The sequence below is a fragment of the Astyanax mexicanus genome, chromosome 20 (assembly GCF_023375975.1).
Source record: "Astyanax mexicanus isolate ESR-SI-001 chromosome 20, AstMex3_surface, whole genome shotgun sequence".
Taxonomy (NCBI): Eukaryota; Metazoa; Chordata; class Actinopteri; order Characiformes; family Acestrorhamphidae; genus Astyanax; species Astyanax mexicanus.
In genome coordinates this window covers 20,112,054-20,137,466 of record NC_064427.1, presented here as the reverse complement: position 1 = coordinate 20,137,466, position 25,413 = coordinate 20,112,054, and the positions used below count along the sequence as shown (strand labels likewise).

Genomic DNA, 25,413 nt, shown 5'->3' with positions numbered 1-25,413 from the left:
CCTCAGTGTACACTATAATACCTCGGTCTCGGGGGGTCCGCACCACTAGAGTCCTGAATGAAGGCCTTGTTTTGTCCACAGTGTGAAATACAAGCCCGGTGGAGGATGTCCACTCGACTCCGCAGCAGAGCTACACTGGATCCGCTCAGACTTCACCGCAGGCCTTGTCAACACCAGCGAAACCAACAAGGTTCAGCGTGTCTCGTTTCTGAAGCGGCGTATAGTTACAGCCATCACTGCGAGGTCTTTCACAGGGTTGCATCATGGCTGTAAACTGTTGTGTAGAAACGGCTCGGAAATATCAAAACACATCCCTGTGAGACTGACCGTGACAGAATAACGGAAACGGAAAACAGTCTGAGATTTGCCTTGACTGAACCTGCGAGTGCTGCAAGTTCTGCGAGTAGAGATGCACCGAAACAGAACAAAATTAAACTTTTGGCCAAAGGCTGAACATGTATTTTTCACCCTTGCATAAATTAAATTGCATAAAAGCATTCTTATCTTGCTGTTCAAAGAGGAAAGCAATAACAAAAGTGAAATATTTCTTTAAATATTTATTGAAAACCTAACCTTTTAAATATGCCAGCAGCCTTAAGAACAAAATGCAATTTACTTACCACAGTAGTGCTATGCTAATCATGAATATACCTTAGCAGTGATATTCTAACCATAAATTTACCTCAGCAGTGCTATACTAATCATCTTTTTTTCCTCAGCAGTTCTCTTCTAATCATAAATTTACCTCAGCAGGGCTGTTTTAATCATGAATTTACCTCATCAGTGCTATTCTAAAAATGAATTTACCCCAGCGTGGCAGTTCTAACCATGAATTTACCTCAGCAATGCTATTCTAATCATGAATTTACCTCAGCAGGGTTGGTATAATCATGAATTTACCTCAGCAGGGCAGTTATAATCATACATTTACTTCAGCAGTGTTATTCTAATCAGGAATTGACCTCAACAGTGCTATTCTTCTCATGAATTTACCTCAGCAGGGCTGTTTTAATCATGAATTTACCTCAGCAGTACTATTCTAATCATGAATGTACCTTAGCAGGGCTGTTCTAATCATGAATTTATCACAGAAGTGCTATTTTAATCATGAATTTACCTCAGCAGGGCTGTTATAATCATGCATTTGCCTCAGCAGTGCTATTCTAATCATGAATTTGCCTCAGCAGGGCTGTTATAATCATGCATTTGCCTCAGCAGTGCTATTCTAATTATGAATTTGCCTCAGCAGGGCTGTTTTAATCATGAATTTACCTCAGCAGGGCCGTTCTAATCATGAATTTACATCAGCAGGGCTATTATAATCATGAATTTAAACCGGCAGGGCTATTATAATCATGAATGTACCTTAGCATTGCTATTCTAATAATGAATTTACCTCAGAATTGCAATTGTAGTCATAAAGTTACCTCAGCAAATATGTTTTAATCATGAATTCACCTCAGCAGTGGACAAACATGGACAGTGCCTTTTGTCCATTTTTATCCCAAATAATTTTAGTTTTAAGCCAAAATATTCAGTGCATCCCTACAAGCAAGTGCCACACTTCACATTGCGCTGGTTTGTTTGGTTGTTTGTTTCTGCTGTGTGTAAAAGTCACGGGCGCTCTGCTGATGACTCCCGAACGCTGAGGACGAGCTCAGCGCAGATCAGCGAGGAGGAGTCTGACTGAAGGAGGCAGAAGTTGCGCAGCTGCTGGAGTTATTTTAGGATTCATTATACAAGCCTGAGCTCTGGGAGGCATCTGCTGCTCGGATTAATACTGTATCAGCCTCTGATGGAGAGAGGCAATTACAGCGGTGACAGAAGAGGGCGCAAACGAGTCCGAGTCACGACTCCCCGCCGCCGCCTCCCTCAATGTCACCCGCTAACGTTTCTCCATTAACCAAGACGGAGGGGACGGCTCGGTGACACCGGCTAATGCTAATGTGTCCCGTGACCCGGCCGAGTGAGACACCAACACTGGGGTCAGGAGAATGTCAGGACACGGAGTCTGTATGTGTGTGTGTGTGTGTTACGGAGAGAGAGATAGAGGTAAAGAGAGAGATAGAGGTAAAGAGAAAGAGCTACATGAAGGGAGGGGGCGTGTTTGAGCTGATTCATCAAATCCCGCAGTGTCTCCCTCTCCAGGTTGCCGTGTGCTTTGTGCGGAGTCAGGCGGGCACCGTGCCTGGTATTCCCCGAGGTGTGTCATTCCTCGTTAAAGCGGAGCGAAGACCTGAGAAAACCGCCACTGATGAGCTGCAGATGCGCTGAGTCGCGCACAAACTGAAGTCCCAATTATTTGTGTGGTTTTATGCACCAAAAACAGACCTCAGAATAAAACATCCTGGCTTAACTACTGTATTAAATACCTTTAAGCCCCTTATGTTGATTTGTCAGGAACAGAAATGGTGTTCCGGGTCAATTTGACCCGGTGCATGTTTAATTATCCAAAAAACCCTTTGAACTCTAGGCTGTTTTGGTGTGTTTTTTCTCCGTTTTTGTTGTCAGTTCCTCTTTCAGGTCTTATAACACAGTAATTATATCAAACAGTCACATGCCCTGAGCTCTTTTACTCCAGAAGACATACGGCTGCTCAAAAATATAATCATTTAAAATGTAAAAGGAAGCAGAATTGTGATATTTTCCTGGAACTGATCATGTTTTGGTCAAAATTTTACCAAGTGCCTGTTTTTTTTGTTTTTTACTTATTTTTGAATGTATAGACTTTAAATATATTCACACCTAAGATATCTTTTCAAAAATGGTTAAACTAGAGTGTTTATGAGTTGAAAGCATAAGAATATTGATGATAGTTCATTACATGGCTTATTAATTATTACTTTGGAGTAATACATGGAGAAACAGCATCAGGCAGATTTATTCTTCTTGATAATCACACCTCTAGGATACATATAGATACTAAAAACCTGACACTCAGAGCAGCCTATACCTTTCAGTATTTTAATCAGAAAAAAACAAAAAAACACTACATACAAAAATGTAAACTTTTTTTGTCTAAATAAATAAAAATGTTCAGTGCAAAATAACTACTAAAATAACTAAAATAAATAACTAGTGAAAATGTGAAAATCTATATGAAGTAGTGCGCACACCATACCTAGCTTTAGTTTGAGTAAAGCAGGTGGTTTCACACTTTTTCTGTGAACACTTTTGAGTCATTTACTGATATTATTTGGTTTGAAACATCATATAAATATGTTTTAAGCACTAAAGGTAAATAATATTGGTTGGGGAAGGAGATCTCACTATTTTAGGTGTTTTTCTCAATAGGTTTTTTTGTAGATACTTTACCGCACTGCATCACTATTTTTAGAAAGAGTAAGTTCCGCCCTTTCTAACCATGTATGGATTATGTTTATGTGTGAAGGTATTCCTGAGTAATTAAGCTGAGAACACAAGGTGCGATTTTGGACGGAAAATCCGTCTGTAGGGTTCTAAGGGTTAATATCCCATAATATTATTATCCAAAATAATAATTATTCTAAACAAATCCTAACAAGCAGTGTGAATATTTTATTACTAACTCCATTGGTAATTATTCTATCAATATTTAGTGCAATTGTGTTCCTTACCTCTATTTTGTTATGTTTTACTACTTTACTATTTTTGAAAGACCAACATATTAAACAATATAGCTTTACATAATAGCTTTGCAATTCCTGAAGAAAATGTGTGATTGGTTTTGTTGTTATGGTGGTTGCTATGGTTTCGCAAAGTGGTTTATAGCTGTTAAACATGGCATTGCTAGGTGGTTGCTGCAGTGGTTGCTAAGGTATTACTATAATTTATATAAAAATACTTTTGTTAGAGTCTGAATTTCGGAACATTTAATACTTACCTATGAATAAAAACCGTATGAAGATTTTAAGAAGAAATTTGACTGGATCGATTTATAGAGTTACTTCTATGATTATGACAAATTTTTTTGTTGGTAGACTGAAAAACTTGACCTGTAGAGAAGTTAGAATTTTATGGACACATTTCAATGCATTCCTATTAGAGAGTTTTAAAGAGTTAGAAAACGATTTCTGTATAAATACTTTTACAGATTAGTACAAAAACATTTGAAATAAAAGTTTAAGAGTTTTTAAAAAGAAAATTAACATCAATCTGACTGCTTTACTGAACGTTTCCAGACAAACATATTACATTTGGTGCACAGATACGCAGCAGACGAAACAATACGAACGGCAAGATGGAGAAAAGGTGAGAAAACAGAATAAAACAAAGTGTAAAAACAGATCTACGGCAAAACAAGAACACGTATCGGGTGAAACAACAGCACAGACGAGAGAACCTTCACAGAAGAGCTAGTTAAGTCTGTTCATTTGACACCTGTAGACTTACACATATCCTTATCTGATCATTCATCTGATTATCTGATCGCTCCTGAGAGCTGGACAGCATGCAGCAGCAGCAGCAGTAATACACAGTATTCACTCCTACAGAGCGCTGACATCAGCTCTGCAGATACAGAGGGGGGTTGGGGGGGTCGTGTGGAGAGGGGGGGGGGGGTCACTCTTACCTTAGCGAGGTCCACTAGAGAGTTTGCTTGGTCATTCAGCTTCCGTTGCTCCATTTTTACACTTCTTAATCTGAACACAAGGCCAGTCACAGCCCAATACAGGCAAGCGGTCAGTTATTATAATAATAAGAATGATAAAAAAGACTAATGAAATCAGCAAAAACAGAAACGTTCAGTCTGAGATCGTCCAATCGCAAGGCAGGGACAGAAGCAGTCCGGGGGACATGCACAGGAGGATGCAGGGCTGGCAGGAGAGAGGGCGCGGTGGGCAGAGAGCATGCAAGCGTCCACTACAGCGGGCAGAGAGAGGATTCAGAGGGTGGGCAGAGGGGCAGAGGGACCGGGCACTGCGGTGGATCTCGCCCAGGTACTGTTCACACTCAGAAATCCCATTTATACCTATAATAAACCTACATATCAGAACCAGTTCAGCTGTCTGTTCACATTCACATCAGAGTCCATCACAAAACACACAAGAGTACAGAGGACGTTTGAGGACATCTGAGAACATTTGAGGACATCTGAGAACATTTGAGGACGTTTGAGAACATTTGAGGACGTTCGAGAATGTTTGAGGACATTTGAGGACAACCAAGGACATTTGAAGACGCTTGAGGATGTTTAAGGACATTTGAAGACGCTTGAGGATGTTTAAGGACATTTGAAGGACGTCTGATGACATGTGAGGATATTTGAGGATGTATGAGGACATTTCAGGTTGTTTGAGGGCATTTGGGAATATTTAAGGACGTTTGAGAATGTTTAAGAACATTTGAGGGTTTTTAAAGCATTTGAGAACATTTGAAGATGCTTGAGGACATTTGAGAACATTTGAGGATATTTGAGAACATTCGAGACAATTTGAGGACATTTGAGAACATTTGAGGACGTTTGAGACAATTTGGGGACATTTGAGAACATCTGAGGTCGTTTGAAAACATTTGAGGACATTTGAAAATGTTTAAAGACATTTCAGGATGTTTGAGGACATGTGAGGCTATTTGAGTACATTGGAGAAGATTTAAGGTTATTTAAGAACATTTGAGGACGTTTATGGACATTTGAGAATGTATGAAGACCTTCAAAGACATCTGAGGATGTTTGAGGACATTAGAGGATGTTTCAGGTCTCAGTTGGACAAATGGAAAGGCTCAGACTCAACAGTACATTTTTATTGTTGGTGAGTAGCTGAATACAGGTGGGACAAAATACTTATATTGCGATATATCCTATCGATTTCATTTGTAATACATTACGTTAATATACATTAATAATTAATAAGTAATATGTTAAAACACATGTTTTTAAATACGGATTTTAATAACATAATATATGGAATAAATAAAATAAACACATTTTAGTTGGTAAAGTGTGTTTAAGAGTGGATATATCTTGTGCAGGGTGTATGATAGTGCCCTATATATAAATTATTATTTAATCTGGTTCTTTGTTATTAGATTTGAGTATTATTGATTACTATTGATTATGTTGTTTTGCTGATCTGAGGTCAGGTTCTGCGACTGACTCGCTTCACTCTGACCCGCGGGCGGAGTATTGATCCGGGGTCTCCTCTCTCGTCCTCATGATGGCTTTTACAACTACCTGCAGAACCTACAGCCCAGCTTTAATTACCTCATCCTGACCTCCTGACCTTCCACCACAATCAATACCTGCTTCATTCATCTCTCAGAGACGTTCCCAGCGTCCGCTCGTCTGCTGCAGCGACAGAACCGCTAAGAGTGAAAGATTAGCGCGTGGCGGCGGCTAAACCGACCCACTTAGCCTGATCCATACCGCTGCCATTAATTATTCAAATCCTCCATTTAATTAGGTTCCTTCTGAGCTACTTATCTTAACTAAAGTGAGCGTGGTTCCCTTTCATCCTCAAGGGCATTCGAAACAGAAAACTGAAGCCGAGCTTCGCCCGAACACGTGCCAAACACTCGCCTCGCCAAGCAGCACCGCTGACAGAGAGAGAGTTCTCCCGCCATGCGGATTAGGGCTGCAACAACTAATCGATTAAACTGATTAAATTAAAATAGTTGGCAACTAATTTAATAATGGATCAGTTGAGTCTTCGTTATTATACATCAAAGTACAGATGCTTCCCCCTGATGTGGGTCAGTAAGCCAAACACGGTGACTTCATCGTAACATAGTAAATTCTATTTTGTCTCTCACTCAATGCTTCTAGAGGCTGCTAGAGTAGTTAAACAAGATGTGCTTCTTTCTTAGTACAGTTATATCTCACCCTATTGTTCCCCAGAGTTTTTTTTTACTTTCACCTTAAATGTTGCAGTTTTAGTCAAGCTAACATTATTAACAAGTTCTATTTATCTCTCGCTAAGTGTTTCTAGAGTGTTCCTAAATTTTTTCATTTTAAAATTAATACATGAGATGTATCTGAATAATAAATATTTAGATTTTTTGTATCTGAAAATTAATAGATCTGATTTTTTAAAATCTTAAAATGAAAAGATGAGAAAATCTGAAAATGAATAGATCTGTTTTTTTTATCTGAAAGTTAACACATTTGATTTTTTTTATCTGAAAATGAACAGATCTGATTTTGTTATCTGAAAATGTATAGATCTACAGTTTTTAAATCTAAAAAATAATTATAGATCAGAATTTTTCATCTGTAAATGTATAGATTTGAATTTTTTATGTGAAAATGTATTGATCAGATTTGTTTCAATCTAAAACTCATCAATTCAAGTTGCTTTTTTTAAATGTATTTTTTATCACCTCTCATGTTCAAATGCAAAAAATCATTCTTAAAATTCAAAATGATAAATTACGAGAATGAGTATTCTACGTTTATCAACAATCAAATATACTTGTTATTAGTTCAAATTAATACAAAACCTAAATGCATAAATTAATTCATCCATAAATTATGACTCGATCTCTAGTGTTCAAATTTTCTCCTTTTGTCATTCAATAATAATAATAAAAGTATTATTATATCATAATATCTATCAGGTTAATTCTACATGTAAACACATTTTTTTTAAATAATGGAAGGTAGTCTGTTTCTTTGATTACAACTTTAGCATAAAGAAAAGAAAATGCTGGAAATCAAATTATATATTTTTTTCTTTTTTTCCAATTAACTCAATTAATCGAAAAAATAATCAACAAATTAATTAATTATCAAAATAATTTTAAAAAGGTTGCAACCCTAATACAGTTGTACCACTCAATATTTTGAGAGGGAGACAAAATACCTCAAACTGGTCCTGATGAGGGCCAGTTTCATCATCCTAACTTTTTTTTTTAGTTAGTTGATCAGTTCTTGCTTCTAATAATATGGTTTAGAGCATTACTCAGATAGCACAATTCACTGTATTCCAACTCTAAGTCGTGGAAAGCTGTGTATACAGTTACAACATTAGTACAAACATTAGCTTTTTCACTTTTTTATCTGATTAATAATCCATTAATTTATATTAATAATCAACATATTAATTGAATATCAAAATCATTGTTAGTTGCAGCCCTAATGAAGTTGCACAACTTGAGATTTTGAGGAGTTTGAAGATTTGATGGACTGATAGAGTAGCGATACTGAGCTATATGTGTTAATTAGCTTGTAAGTATTTGATAACACAGATCAAAGACAGGCCCTCTCCGGACGGGGTGGTAGGTGGGGTACGGTGGGGGCGTTTAGGGGTTGTAATTGTCCCAGATGGGATCATTTTCAGAAAGGGGAACTAGAGCTGTAAAATCCCAGCGCTGTAACGAGTCGACCTTCCAGCAGAGGGAGACAAAAAACACCACACTGTGAATACGAAGGGGAAAAACGCAGAAAACTGAGAAAAGGATGAGCAGAGGATCTTCTACCGCAGGACCGGCCTGAAGAGAGCCGCAAAACAGCCCCCCGAGCCGGCCCAGCTATCTTCAGCTGATCACAAATCAGCTCACAGTGCCGTTAATCCTGCCGGGCAGATGGCATTTCTGAGCCGACATGTTTTGTCTCCCCAGAACGTTCATTTCACAGCTGGGTGGCTGCGATCCCGCAGATAAAGCCTCTCACAGACCATTGGCTATGCATTCAGGTTATTGACTACATACAACACTCCCGCGCTTTGAAGGGGTCATTAATCATGCGCTCCTACAGCGGAAACACTGATACAAATCTATTCCTACTCATATCTGTTCCGTTACATCACCAACAAAAATAACACGACAAAAAAAATATATATATAATATACAGCACCAATCAAAATTTTGGACACACTTCTTATTTTCTAATTTTCTAATCATTCAGACTATTAAGGAGCTCACGAGAAGTTCTTATCTGCGTCCTGAAATTCTTCTTTTTGGATTGACTGACTTTCATTTCTTAAAGTCTAATTTTTTTTCTTTATGTAGTTGAGTAGTTTTCTTAGTATTCTTTTAGTATTCTTTACAAAATAATACGATAATATATATTAAATACAGTACCAATCAGAATTTTGGACACTCCTTCTCATTTTCTAATCATCCAGACTATTAAGGAACGCACATGAAGCTCTTATCTGGATTCTGATCTTGCTGATGAGTGCCAGTTTCATCATTATAATGTTTTTGAGTGCCTTTGTAGTGACTGCACTTGAGGATATTTTTTTTTAAAGTTCTTGAAATTCTTCTTTTCAGACTGACTGACATTTTATCTTAAAGTCTTATTTTTTTTTCTTTTCTTAGTTGAGTAGTTCTTGCTTCTCATGTATGTTTTAGAGCATTACTTAAATAGAGCTATTCACAGTATACCTGTAACTCTACCTCTTCACTACTTTACAACTGATCAATAGCAAGAAATTAAAGTAATTAACTCTTGAGGAGTTCAGCACAGCTGTTAACTGAAAGCCTGAATTCCAGGTGACTCTACCTCATAAAGCTTAATAAATATTTATGCTACTTTGAAGAACGTAAAATATATAAAACATATTCTGGTTTGTTTTAACACTTTTATCTTTACTAAATAATTTCATATGTTTTCTTCATAGTTTGAATGACTTTAGTATTAGTATTAATCTACGTTTCAGAACTAATGAAAAACACTGAATTTAAGGTGTCCAAACTTATGATTAGTACTGTATTATATGATTAAGCTGGAAAATATCATCGCTGTCCAATGAAAAACAAGTATCTCCGAAACAGCAAATTTTCAAGGGAAGTCGATGTAAAAAGTGTTTATTTCAGGTCATTTTGAAGAGTTTCTATTGGTCCGTTCATCAAGAAATTTTAACACAGTGTAAGGGACGGTTTGACTGTACAAATTATGTAGTAAACTAAAAGTCAACAAAAAAGGAGATAAGTATTTTTTTTTTATTGGACAGCGAAGATATGATGTTATATCATTTGTGTTTAAGTTATGAGACTCTAAAAGGCACAGTATTGGGATAATAACCTGTTATTATATTTTTGTAACTAATTTACAGGAGCACTTGAGTGTGCTGTTTCCTGCTGAGCGGGCGCGGGGGAGAAAGCTGCGCATTCTGGGCCAAAAGCAGAACGGAATGGGGTGTGGTGTTCTGGGGGGTGGGGGGCGGTGGGGTACATGCAGAAGCGTCCCTCAGGCTCCTTCTGACCTTCACACACACACACACACACACACGCTTACACACACTGAGCCAACAAACTTTTTTTTTCCCCATTTCCCGCTTGGCCTTCGCTGCCTTTGTATGCCACTTAGCAAACTGCCAAACTGCTGGATGAGCCAACGCTAACAAATCCACACCACTCGCTCATTCCAAATAGCACTTTAGTGTTCAGATGTTGAACAATGACCAGTTTAAAGTGGTTACAAATCAAATTCGCATTTTTTTTCTCACCCTGTACCAAAGAATAAAGCTGATGCGTGAGTTTTTTTAGGGTTAGCTTACAAGAATGTCTCAAAAAACTCATTTAGCACAAGTTAGCACAGGTTAGGAACTTCATATAAATCATTAGATACTTGATTAGGTGGTTTCTGAACTGACATGTATGTCATACTGTTAGCTAAGAACATGGACAAATGTATTTCGACCAGATAAATGAATTGTTGCTGCTAATTAAAGTAAAAATAATTTCTTGTACACCTTTGTTAACTATTTCTGTTGTGTCATAACAAACAAGAAACGGTGAATCACAAGCACCGCCACCCCCTCTTTTGATCTTCTGCAGGAAACCCTGGATATTGTCGTGTTAAAAGAAGAAAGCCTCCTTTAGATGTGGAGATCTGTGCAAGTGCAGTAGCCAGAACAAATAAAAAAATTATGTTTATTTGTGCACTGACTTTGGACTTGATAATAAAACACAGTGGATCAACACCAGCAGATGACATGTCTCTCCAAACCATCACTGATTGTAGGAACTTCACACTAGACCTCGAGCAGTTTGGACTGTGTGTCTCTCCACTCTTCCTCCAGACTCTGCTCCCTTGATTTACAAATGAAATGTAAAATTTACTGATGATCAGTGATGGTTTGGAGAGACATGTCTGTCATCTGCTGGTGTTGATCCACTGTGTTTTATTATCAAGTCTAAGGTCAGTGCAGTTTTGTTTTCCCGCAAAATCTTACAGCACTTCATATCTTACAGCTTCCCTCTGCTACTGACAACTTTTATGGAGATGCAGATTTCATTTTTCAGCAGGACTTGGCACACTGCCAAAAGTATCAATTGGTCTTATATAATATTCAAATTTTCCGACATACTGATTTTTAGGTTTTCATTGGCTGTAATCCTAAACACTATCAACAGAAAAAGAAATAAAAGCTTAAAATTAACGTTAAAGAGTTCACGCACGCTGTTAATTTTTAATCAGTAATTTTTTAGCGCAAGTTAATTAAGGCACCAAGTTTGACTCTTATCTCTGCCGTAATCTGCCCCGCCCCCGCCCAACGCCTAAACGGGGCGCTCATACAGTGTCCAGCAGTAACACTCTGGTTCAGACTTCTAGCTCAGACCTGGTTAGCTGCGATTAATCGCAGTTAATCACAGATTTTTGTTGTTAATAATTGGATTACAATTTTTAATCGATTGACACCACAACTTAAAATACATCACTCTGTAATACATTTATATAATATATGAGTTCATTTTAAACTGAATTACTGAAGCTTAATTAAACAAACTTTTTTTGGACATTGTGGAGCTAAAAGTGAAAAGCCTCCTCTTAAATGTGGAGATCTGTGCAAGCGCAGGAGCCAGAACAGGCCACAAAATTACGCCTTTTTCTGCATTAAGGAATCAAATGCTACAAAGTCTTCAGAAAGTTTTTTTAACAGATTTTTCAGTGATTTCAAATATGTTTATGGAACAGTAATTTGATGTTCAGTTTTGAGTATTTTTTATCTATCCTAGTTAATACAGATCAGAGAAAGCTTTCATTTTAAATTATTTCTGTACTTTAGTCCATGTTTCTAGATATCAGTGAGTCATACAGGATCAGAAACCACATAATTCATTCTAATAGAGATTAGTAAAGATGATGCTAATCGATGCTAATGCTTATGTGATGATATGTACCTGCAGTTAGAGGACTATGCTAATGCTACATTATTATCGCTTTTTTATAGGGACATGTGTGACGTGATCTTCATTAAATGTTCCTGTGGACCTGTAATAGTGCAATTAGTACCGTTCCATTCTTAGCACCATTAGCCTAGCCACAGAACAGAACAGCGTGGATCCACTCCAGTGGGAAATCTCGGCCCACCGGCCACCGAGGAGGAGAAATGAAGGAAAAGCAGAGGTGGATGGATCTCCATGAGGCACGAATCTGGTTCCACAAGCCCCAAGATGCCCAAGATGAACCAGCACAGTAGTTTAGTGGACAGTAGGGTTGGTGGAAGTAGACAGGCAGTGTGGGATAGATAGATAGATAGATAGATAATTATGGGACAGAGAGACAGGGGGGAGGTGGGGGCGTTCTATAGCTGTAGCTTTAGCTTTAGCAGTCATCCTTTGGTTCATGGAAGCAAAGTCAGGTCGAGTTTAATCAGCGTCTATCTGATTAAAGGATTCAGATCATCACACTCATGCAGCAATGGCAGGAAAAACACCCTCCATCATTAATAATTGAAATTCATTTGGATAAAGGTTGAAGAAAAGATGAAGAAACGTGTTTTTTTTCAGCGTTTTCAGTGTTTAGTGTTTAGTTTAGTTGAACTGGGAGGTGCTGAATGATATTGTTTGTTATATACTGAAAAAAATAAATGTGTGAAGTTATAAAATATGTGTATTTTTAAGTAAATTTGAAATAAATCAGGTGTTAGTGTAACGTGAGCTCAGTTAAAATCCCCCAAAAATGAAGGAAAACAAGAGAATTGATGATGAATTTCACTTATCAAATGAGGGAGTTCAATTCTGGCGTGGATTCAGATCGTTGGGTAGAAAGACAAGCTTTCAGTCGCATGCACACAGCAGAGTGTGTATCTGGAGGCAGGGGCGAGGGACTTACTTTCGAGCTCTATTGGATTGTGTGTCGAGACAAACAGGAAAGAAAGGAACATAACAACAGACAAATGAATTATCGCAACATCAGTTCAAATGTGGTATGATTATTTAATACACACACACTAACACGCTAACACACTAATACACAAACACACACACACACACATATATATGTATTTATATACTGTATATATAAATATATACAAACATCTAAATGTTCATTCACTCGGTTCCTTCTGAAATCAAGGGTAGTAGTATCTTTACTCTTATCCCCCTTTCACACCTGGTATTAATGAACCACCTGAGTGATCCCAGGTGATCATCCCATCACAAGTGTCCGTAGGTGTGCAGCACAAAGTACAGGTGTGAACGGAATACAGTCAAGTATCAGAGTTAAACTGATCACATTCGGCAGTAATCAGGGATGTGTATAGTCATATTATTATTCATATTATTTAAATGTATTAGAAACAAATACCAAAGTGCCTCAATCTGTTCCCCGACAGAAAAGCCCCACCCACATTAACCACATCACCACCCCTGCTGGAACACGTGTACCACCAATCACCACAGCCGCGATACCACACTCTCCAAACTCTACAATAACAAGCTAATGGATAAAAGAAATAAATGCGATACAAGCTAAGGGATGAAGCACAAGCAACACTAAAGCTGCCTCAACAGGATTTGAACCGAGGACTTTGTCCAAAGACAATTGGAGGACCATGATGATCAGAATCATTTTAAGCATTTTATTGTCAGGTGTGAACGTGGCCTCTGGTTCTGCTGATCCGATATGTGATTAGAACCATTCTTAGGGCGTTTTCACACCTGTAGTTCGTTTCTCTGGTCCGAATCAGTTAATGACTTTGTTTACTTGGAGCGTTTTCTCGCTCTGTTCGGTCTGGTTTCACATAGGCATAAATGTAAACGCACAAAAATGTGCATCAATAAACTACGCGAGCAGCCTGTGTCCTCTGATTGGTCAGAGCTGTCTGACACGGGAGTACGTTAAATATAAATATACGAAAAAAGTAAATATAGCGAGAAGATTTTGTGTTCCAGCGCAAATATCTGTGCTTTAACACTGAACGCTGAAACGATGCACTTTCAAACACAGTGTTTCCACGTGCAGCGCAGATTTATACATAATAAACTGAGTCACGCGGCTGTGAGCGGTGAATGCAGCTCAGACGGCGCGTGCATGGACACAGTGTTTGTTCACAGCTGTGGTAATTAACATTATCTGGCTAATATATCAGATTAAACTGTGCTTGCTTTATCAGCAGTTTAGCTCAAATAAATGGCTTATATTTAATAGCTGGATCCGATCGAGACCGGATCACGTTCTCACCACAAGCGAACCGCTCCAGAGTTCGTTTGGTACCGGACCGAGAACACCTCCTCTAGCTGGTCTCGGTCCGGTTCTTTTGATCCGCACCCGAGTGCGATTACTGTTTTCACACCTGCTCAATTGAAACGCACTAAAGTTACAAATGGACCAGAGTTCGTCTTAACCGGACCAAATAGTGCTGGTGTGAAAACGCCCTTAGCCACAAATCCAGTACATTCAGTGCTTTTAGTCCATACCCAACACTATTCTCAAGTCATGTTTTTGAGACAGAAATAATGCAACAAGGAACTCATATTTACCATGTGGAAAGTTGGATTTTTTTAATAAACTACAATTTATTTGTGTTTTTTTTTTTGTGTTTTTTAATGGTTTACTCTCATTCACATGTAAAAAAAAATCACATTAGTGCTTGCTACTGATATTTATTACATTTATTACATCGCTCACCCAATGCAACCAACATGTGTAACATTGCAACATCTTAGCAACCACTTAGCAACACCATGGTGACAACTTAGCAACAGTATAAAAACAGCTAAAAACACTTAGCAAGACCATAGCAACCATTTAGCAACACCATGGTGACAACTTAGAAACAGTATAAAAAACAGCTAAAAACACTTAGCAAGACCATAGCAACCACTTAGCAACAGCATAGCAACCAGCCTAAAAACACTTAGCAAGTCCTTAGCAACCACTTAGCAACACCATGGTGACAACTTAGCAACAGCATAGCAACCCGCTAAAAAACACTGAGCAACGGTGGCGGATTGGTCCGCCAGGCCTCAGGTTCCCGCCCACACATTCCTGCCTTCAAGGTTTATACTGCAAAGTGACGCAGAGTGGCTGATACACGCACGCAGAAGTATAAACGTGCGCCACTGCGTAGCACACTCTCGCTGGATATGAATAGGCTAGTAGAAGTATAAATTAAAGTATAAGTTGAGTGCTTGAAGCTAGTAAAATCATTCCTAACTTTCATTTTAGAGCATTCCTATTGGCCCATTCGGTGTAAAAAATTGGGCAACCCCAAAATCACATTATGTCAGAAAGTGAAAACACTTCCAGCGAACAGACACCATCAAACGATTCCTTTTTATGTTGTATTAATAACCCCTTCAAAACTATAGACAAGATACCCCTGGCATTAAAAACACGGTTCATCCCGGGTTGCCAAATTGGCACAGAGTCCTCCCCCCGCTTCAGCAGCCGCCAATACCATTAAAATCCCTTGCTGTTGCAGAGTTATTGCCTGGCGTGCGGTTCGAACGCTGCGGCGGCGCTCCACGTGACCTTCTAACGGAGCACACGCGAGTGTGTGTGTGTGTCGCCAGTGAACAGAGTGTGTTCTCCGGCCCATCACTAATGGCTCCTCGGAGGCTCAGAAACACAGCAGGTGGTGCACGGACTGCTGCACACACTCACTCGCATACACACACACTCTTACACACAGGCTTCAGTTACAACACCCTCCCACTCTAACAGCAGTGGAATAGAAGAATATTGAATATACACACGCACACAAACACACACACACACACCATACACACGGCTTTACAGTTACAGTGTGCAATATTAATGGCCAGGTGGAATTTAGAGAGTTGAGAATGAAACCTGACATTCTCTCCTCATCTCCCTCTTCCTCTCTTTTTTTAATCCTCCTCTCTCCCACTTTCTCCCTGTCACTTCTCTCTTCTTCATCTTCATCATCCTCTAAGACTTCCCTCACACATTCCTTGCTTGTTCCAAGGCACCAAACTGATCCAACTGAACCACAATCTGGTTTCTTTTAGTGTGAAAACATTCATTTTAGATTGCTCGGACTTTCAGAACAATTATAATTAAGTTAAAACATTTAAACAATAGAAGAAGAAAAAGAAAAGGTGTTGTGCTGAAATCCGTCTCCCCTTGGTGATGTGCAGGAGCGTCACACAGCAGTATGGGTACAACAGATTACAATGCTGGTGATTCTGTATCTACTGTAACTGTAGATTAATTACAGAGCAGTACGGGTACAACAGATTACGGTGCTGGTGATTCTGTATCTACTGTAACTGTAGATTAATTACAGAGCAGTACGGGTACAACAGATTACGGTGCTGGTGATTCTATATCTATTCTACTGTAACTGTAGATTAACTATTATTTATAAACAAAAATAAAAGTATTCTGAGAAGATTCTGCTGTTTTTTTTAATAAATTAGTTTTTGTTGATATAAATCTCTTTATATAAAGTCTTTTTAATAGTCTGCATTTTCTGCATCCCTTCTAACACACTTTCTCCTCGTTCTTCTCTACTTTATTCTCTTTCTCTTTTTTTGTTCAGCTTTTATTTCCTTTCTTTCCCATCTTCATACATGTCTCTCTCTCCCTCCTTCGCCCACCCATAAAGAAAGACCTCCCTCAGTGTCAGACAGACGCTGCGAGGTAACCTTCACGTCTCCGTCATCACCGCTCCTCACATCCCGCCGTCAGCTCCGCCCCCCTGCTCCTCGCTCTCATTAAACCGCTGATCTGAGAGCAGCTGCCGGGGGCGGGGCCAGGCCCGGCGACAGGATTAATTAGACGAGAGGTAGAGAAATTACTGAGGGATCAAATCCACCTTCACCCGCAGACACAGGGCCGGACACATGGCCCGACAGCCAATCAGGCGCCAGACGCCTGTAAGCAGTGTCGTTACTGCTGAAGTTACACCACAACCATCAACGCCACCACGTCCTAAAGCACCTGCTGAATTATTCCTCATCTGTGCTTCATCCAGACACAGAAAGGAAATGTGAAAAGATTCTCTAAGAGCTAACATCCTCTATAAGATCTCATACACTACACACTATTATATATGGCATGTATATGGTAATATCGAAGACTATATTAAAGCTATACAGGAACACATACTGAATTATTCTGTACACAAAAAGTGTTAAACAAACTAGAATACGTTTTATACTTTTTAAAGATCTGCACACTCTTGGTGTTTTAATCTCAGTGTCTTCATGAGAGTGTGTCACCTGGTGGTACCACTGACATCATTGCTATCGTAACGATGGGAAAAGTACATCTTGTGCGGCTCAAAGCGCGCAAAAGGCATGTACTAATTCTCTTAATTAATCATGGGTGTGTTTTATTTTGGGTGTAACGTAAAATAAACCAATCAGGGTGTCTCTTGCTCATCATTCCCTTTAAGAGTCAAGTGCGCTGTGACTTTGGCGGATTGCTATTTTAACAGTGCAGCTACCTGGACGTGTCCAGTGCTTCTCAGCAGTGGAAACTGATCTGAGATCAGTCCTTTGAAGGCGCTCCAGGAGCTCATTTACAGGAACAGCAATGTTATTTTATTTAAAATTCTGTTTATTGTTGATGTAAAAGTTGGGTTGGTGCTGCTGTGTGTTCATGTGTGTCTCTGTGTGTGTGTACCAAGAGTGATTGTACACACCTGTTTTGACAATCCACTGCCAAGATAGCAATGAATGTCTGACTGTTGATGTCTGTCTAGGTTGCATTCATTGCAGTCATTGAAGCACATAATTTCCAGACACTACGCCCATCAGTGTAGATATATATTTAGAAGCACTGTTGCTATTTAAATGATGCAGGCGGAATGTGTATCGGTATGCACCATGCAAAGGTGTAAGATAGGGTTTTGGCTTCAGGGAATAAATGCTGAATGCAGCATTCATTCAGAAGGGTGTAGTGTAGTTTGTGCTGTCTGGATCCATTGTGAACGCATGAGGGCTTCGGCCCAGATAGATGGAAATCAGACCGGCTCGTCCTGCTTACGCAGAGCGGCGTGAATTCAGCACCGCGGGGACTCGGGAGACGGGGCTAAAGAAAAGATCAAACACTGGAGCCAAACCCCATCCCTTCCCTCCTTCACCACTTTTTATGAGTCTGGAACAATGCCTGCAGCTTTCTTAAAAAATAAGTTCAGCATAACTCAAGTTATGAAACATATAAGTGTTTACAGGTGGCCTCACCTTTACCCTTTACTTTCATTATTAGAGGTTAATTAGAGGTCAGGCTCAGTAAAGGCTACACAGTAAATTTAAAACTTTATGTCTTCTAAAGGCTAAATACGTCAGGTGCTGAGATTATCCATCCAGTGCTGAATCCACCAGACTAAGGTGCTGCCACTATGAGCGGGAGATCACTGGTTTTAATCCCTGTCATGCAGCTTGCCATCAGCTGCCGGAGTCCTGAGAGAGCACAGTTGGCTTTGCTCTCTCTGGATGGGTACAGTAGATGGCGCTCTTTCCCCTTATCACTCCTAGGGTGATGTGAATCAGGGCAAGGCTGCGTCTGTGAGCTGCTGTATCAGAACCGAGTCGCTGCGCTTTCCTCCGAGTGTTAGCGCTTTGACACTACTCAGCGATGAGTTCTCAGAAGGCAAATACAGGAGTTTAGTTAGAGTCTGAAGTGTAGAACTATTTTACAGTGGAGCCTAAAACATCTCATAATATTTGAAACTATATTTAGTATCAGTCAAAAGTTTGGATAACCCTTCTCTTTCAGTGTTTTTCTATATTTAATTGATTTCTCCATTGTAGATTAATATTAAAGACAAAAGAAAAAACACAGTTAAGAGACACATATGGAATTACGTAGTCAACAGTAAAAAAATTGCTAGTCCTCCACATCCCTGATCAAAACCTGGTGAACTGAGATGGTAATTTGAGATTATTTAATTGGGATGAAATGGAGCTTCACAGCGTGAAGGAAAAGCAGCAGCTATTGTTCAGCACCTACAGGAACTCCTTCCTTCAGGACGCTGAGAAAACTATTCCAGGTGACACTCCCTCATGAAGACACTGAGATTCTAAAGTAGAAAACATACTCTGGTTTCTTTAACACTTAAATAAAATCTGCATGTTTTTTGTATAGTTTTGATAACTTTAATATTACATTTGCAATGTCAAAAAAATCATTAAAAGGAGAACACATGGAATGAGAAGACGTGTGTCCAAACTTTTGACTGGTACTATAAAACATAGAAAACCTTCCTTTTACACCTTTCTTTATTTTAAACCAGCACTGGACAGAGTGCTTAGAACTGATAGGAAGCTAATGCTAATGCTAGTGCAAAATACACACAAGCTATAGAAACCCAAATCACTGCACAATTACCCACTAAAACCCAGTTATTACACATTATTTGCCCTAGATAGTCCTATTGTATTGGCAGTGTTTCTCTACTACTGGATATATAATATATTCTACTGTTCTCTATAACTGCAGATCTAATACTCCTAATTTACCCCAAACACTTCACCAGGGGTTAATGTGCAGGACGAGGGACTAAACCAAGGAAAAGAAACCACTAAAAATAACCGCTAACATGGCTAACAAGAGCTGAATGCTAATAGCCTATAATTTACATAATTATTGCTAATAAGGGGGCTAGCAGCTGTTAGCATGTAAATTCGGCATGAAGCTCCACTCTGTTTTTAACTGTTTTTAAACTACAAAATCCATTACAGGAAACCATACAGTGAATTTAAATAACGATTATTTAGGGGCTGATAAATGTTTGCAGCATACAAACATTTTGGAACAATACTGTTCAAGTCAAAAGTTTGGACACAACTTAAATTCAGTGTTTTTTCGTTGTTTTAAATTTTTTTTTGCATAATAGATTAATACCAAACAAAGCTTAACTGTACAAAAACATTAAAAAAATAGTGAACAAAAAAGTGTTAAACAAACCAAAATAGGTTTTATATTTTACATTCTTCAAAGTAGAACTTCTTGCTTGGATAGACAGTTTTGCACATATTGGCTTTTTTGACTTTTTGTCTTGTCTTTTCCTTTTTGGCTGTTTTCCTCAACAATTTACTGCACATACAAAGGCAGCTGTGCATACCTGTCAAGTCTCCCGTTTTGGCCGGGAAACTACCGTATTTTACTCCTCTTTCCCGCCGTCCTCCCGTATTAGGATTTTCCCGTAAATTTCCCGTATTATATTAAATAAAAAAAATGTAGACCACAGGCGACAGGGCACTGACCGCTATGTAACCAATCGCGGTGCCGGTTCAAGGAGAAAGTCCTGCCTTTCAGAAGAAACAGACAGTTTTGCGGAGCGCAGTTTAGTGTGGGGAAGCCCCGCCCCCCTCCCTCCCTCGCTGTGAGTTCAGGCAGCTAGTCGGAGCAGCTGACATTTAAACTAATCTGGATATACAGAGATTTTTCTAAAAGAAAGGTATTTAACCATGTAAACTGTGATGAGATTGTTTCTGATAGCTGGTTAAAAAGACTCTTCTCTGAATCAAAACATAAATTAAACCCACTGTGTGTTTAATAAAATACAGCTAGTGACTCAGTTAGCTTAACTTTAGAATAAGCTAGATAGATGGTCAGGGTTTGAGAAAAATCTACATATATATATAATGCCCTGCCCTGATGTGCCTGATCAGCCAATAACTATTTCATTTCCAAACTCTATTTTATTAGTTCAGGGCTAGTTTTAGGGTTTGTTAGAATTTGTTTAAATCTCAAGTATTGTGGTGTAATGTATTATTTAGAAGGGGTAGAAGAGATGGTTGAGCTGGAGAGAGAGAAAATGTGAAGAGGGCTGAATTTAACTGAACTGATCAGGACTGGACTGATCAATAGAAAGAAGTATTAATGAAAGATTATTAATTGTGTAGCCCCTTAGGACTATTGTTTACTTATGGAATATATCCTTTTTGGTAATTTGTGCACCCTTCAATTTAACAACAATAAAAAAAAATATTCAATTCGGCTGTATAAAAAGAATTAGTTACATATGTAGGAATTTCCACAGCATTTCAGTGTCAACAAAGGTAGACTATCAGAAAAATTCCCTTAGTTTTAAGTCCAAAACTTGACGGGTATGAGCTGTGGCCATTGTTAAAGAGCTCTTGTTAAACTCCACCAGAAGCATGATGGGAAATAATCTCAGAAAGAATCAAGTTGCAGTTTTGCAAATAGTGACCCTGAAGATTCCCAGTCTTTACAAAATCTTAGTCTGTGACAAAAAAATCTGTAACTGGGTCTTAATAAAAGTATTTTCAGAGTCTTTTCGAAGTTGTCTAGTATATGGTAGCATAAGTAAAGAAAAAATAACTTTAAAAAATAAAATTAAGGTAAGTCAATCCAAAAAAAGAAGATGAAAAAGAGAAAGGAAGAGAAAGAGTTTCCTCTGTTGCACAAGATAAGCTCATCAGTTAAGAGTTAAGAGCACATTTTAAAATATTTTGGTTTGTTTAAAACTTTTAAGTTTCTACATGATTCCTTATGAGTTCCTTCATAGTCTGTATCAATCACTTCACTATTCATTTACTATGTAAGAGAAAAAAAAGAGCACTAACAGCATCACCCAGCGGATTTAAACCCATTTTTTGAAGGGAAAGACTGCATTATCGAGCTCTGGCACTTCGCCCATTAATCTTTTAGCGTTGTGTGTGAGCTGTATGACGTATGCTTTCTGACTGGACGTTAGCCAGCGCGCTAATGTCTGCGCTACGACTGCTCACCTCCCTGCCACTCGCCTTCTGTTCCGCAGCAGAAGGATCCGCAGAAGTGCGTCGACGAGCCGGCAGTAACTCACGCTGACATATCGGATCCGACTCCGCCTAACAGCCCCAAATCTGCCCCGAATCAGGAGAGGGGGCAGCCATGCTTAGCATAACTTAGCATGTCGCTGGAGAAATGCGCATATCGACTTTACATAATAAATCAAACTGATTGAGCGGAGCAGAAGGCTTGTAATAAAAAGAACGAAAAGAAAAACGGGCTGAAACAATGAACGCTAAAGCTGAGTGAAAGTATTTATGACCCCCAAATCTATCATTGTGTCAGCAGCCTTTAGCGCTAGCTAAATGAAAAATCATTTTACACATTTTAATACCATTATGCACAGACCTCAATTGTAGCCAGCCAGTCAAGACACCTTTCTGAAGTGTGAAATTTGCTTATTTGGCACTTTGAAGGCTAATCTAGGTAAGAGGCACTGGAATCTAATACTCCGCCAATTCACCAATTAGCATGATGCTAACTCTAACCACTGTTCCTAAATCAAAGAGTGGATAGAACCAAGGAGAGCACAATGTTTCTCAGGTTAAAGTAAGATTGCAACTACAGGTGGGTAGCTCCGCCCATCTTTACATGTTACAACGACTAAAGAGCATTTTTAGCTTATTTGAAGGCTAATCTAGCTAAGAGGCACTGGAATCTAATACCCCCACCAATCCACCAATCAGCATGATGCTAATTCTAGCAACTGTGACTGTGTAATTCTAGCATCAAAGTCTGGATATTATGAACAATCTATTACCACACCAATCCACCAATTTGCCAATTAGCATGATGCTAACTCCAACAACTGTGCCTGAATCAAAGACTGTATAATAGCATGGACAGTGCAATGTCTCTGAGATTTAAGTGAAGATGCTACTACAGGTCTAGTGCCTCTGCTGGCTGGTTGCAGTATGATGCGTAGCTCCGCCCATCCACACAATTCAATGACAAGACAACCCAACCCATTTTCCAGCGTGACATTAGCTTATTTAGCTTATTTGAAGGCTAATCCATGTAAAAGGCACTGGAATCTAATACCCCATAATCCAACAATTAGCCTAATGCTAATTGTAGAAACTGTGCCTAAATCAAGGACTTCATAATATCATGGACAGCGCAATGTCTCTCAGATTAAAGTGAAGATGCTACCGCAGGTCTAGCATCTCTGCTGGCTGGTTGCAGTTACAACGACAAAACAGCCCAACCAATTTTCCAGTGTGAAATTTGACTTTTTAGCTTATTTGAAGACTAATATAGCAAAGAGGCACTGGAAAATCCACCAATTAGCATGATGCCGTATTACTTTACTGTCATTTGATGTAAATGTAAATGGTAGAATAAAAAGCACTTCTACTGTTAGGACATAATTATAATTACTGGACAAACTGGAAACCAGAGGAAAAATCCACCCTAATACTGCTTCCACTGCTGCACTGTAAACTAAATGAAGGCAGTCTGAGACGCTTGGTCTGAGAGAAGTGGGCATGTCTGGCTCCGCCTCTGGTCTCTACTGCACAGTAGACGTTTTTTTTACAGTATCTTTCAGTGGTACTAAAATTCAAAATTGGTTAAATGATACTGTAGGTGCAGTTGCAAAACATAAATAGTATTAAATTAATCTGCGTCTGAGAACTTTAATAGAACACGTTCTCCACAAAACTCCTGACATGACCCCCCTCCTCCCCCGAGCCACACTGAAGTGGCAAATAATTTAACCGCTACAGAGTTTACTCTGCTGATAACATCATATTGAAGGTAAAGCCTGCAGTGCGTGATGGATGAATGAAGGGCGAGAGATAAATAAACACATTTAACGAGAATTTAGAGAGAGAGAGAGTCAGGGGAAAAGAGTGACAGAGCGAGTGATGGATGGAGAGAGAATGACAGAGCACAGAGGAAAAAAGTAAATGCAAAGAAAGAAGGAGAGACAGAGAAAGAATGCACAGAGAATGAACAAGTGAGTTACAAAGAGAAAGAGAACCAGTAGAAAGTTTCTGCCAGTTTTGAAAATGCATAAAAACTGGAATAGAAAACAGGCAAAATGTGGAAAACGTTACTTTCTGAATAAAAGAAGATGCATCTGAATCCATACTGTATACTACTGCCATATACCACCGTATATAACCTATAATCCCTACACTACCCTATACGTCCTATACTGCCATATATTACATTATAATTTCTATACTGCCTTACACTCCCTATACTACCATATACTTCCTATACAGCCCTATAACACCCTATAACCCTCATACTGCCCTATACAGGTCTATAACACCCAATAATCCCTTTACTACCCTATACGTCCTATACTGCCATATACTACACTATAATTTCTATACTGCCTTACAATCCTTATACTACCCTATACTTCCTATACAGTCCTATAACACCCTATAACCCCCATACTGCCCTATAGTTCCTATACAGCCCTATAACACCCTATACAGCCCTATAACACCCTATAACCCCCATACTGCCCTATAGTTCCTATACAGGTCTATAACACCCTATAATCCCTATACTACCCTATACTTCATATACTGCCATAAAATACCCTATAATCTATATACTACCCAATACGTCCTTTATTGCCCTATAATACACTATACTACATATACTGCTCCATAATACCCTAAAGGCTCTATACTTGCTGTATTGCTCTATACTACCCTATACTTCCCATACCCTATAATCCCTATATTACCCTATACTTCCTGTGGTACATTATAATCCCACTACTACACTATACTTCCATATACTATCATATATCTCCCTATAATCCCTTGTACTTCATTTACTGCCTGATCATACCCTATACTCATACCCCATCCCTATACGTCCTGTGCTTTCCAATACTACCCTATACTTCTTACACAGCCCTATTACACCCAACAATCCCAAAACTACCCTATACTGCCCTATAATACCCTATAGGCCACATACTTCCTATACTGCCCTATAATACTTTATAATCCTTTCACTTCCTATACTGCCCTATAATACCCTATGAATTCTATACTTCCTATATTGGCCTATAATACCTTATAATCCCTATACTGTCCTATAATACTCTATAGTCCACATACTTCCTATACTGCCCTATAAAACCCTATAATCCCTCTACTCCCTATACTGCCCTATAATACCCTATAAATTCTACACTTTCTATATTGGCTTATAATACTTTATAATCCAATCCCTATACTGTCCTATAATACCCTATAATTCCTATGCTACCAATACCACCCTATACTACCACATACCACTTACTACCTTAAACGTCTTTTTCTACCCTATACTACCACATACAAACCTAGACTGCCCATAGATCCTTACAATCCCCATATTCCCTATACTACACGTCTTTATGATACCCTATTCTCCATTATGCCATTTTATACTCCCTGTAATACCCTATACACCACAACGTCCTTCTATATTCCCTATAATACCCTACATTAAATAAAGGTAACGGAAATTAAGCCTTATTTGAACAGGATTAGATTTATTTATGGAGGAGGGAAAGGCTGAATGCACCATGTCAGTAT

At 38.8% G+C, this 25,413-nt stretch overlaps 1 protein-coding gene across 2 annotated transcripts in view; it reads right to left on the bottom strand.

The window, feature by feature from the left end:
* Positions 1-25,413, bottom strand: part of kcnn2 (potassium calcium-activated channel subfamily N member 2) — a 259,379-nt gene that overhangs the window by 181,233 nt on the left and 52,733 nt on the right. Inside the window, exons 7-8 of one of the 2 annotated variants that reach the window (XM_022681136.2) lie at positions 12,980-12,988; positions 4,550-4,619 (exon numbers count right to left, since the gene is read on the bottom strand). The exons of the other annotated variant lie outside the window; for it this stretch is intronic. Of the exons in view, the coding sequence (XP_022536857.2) occupies positions 4,550-4,619; positions 12,980-12,988 (79 nt within the window). The remainder of the gene's footprint in view (positions 1-4,549; positions 4,620-12,979; positions 12,989-25,413) is intronic. 2 annotated transcript variants of the gene reach the window in all.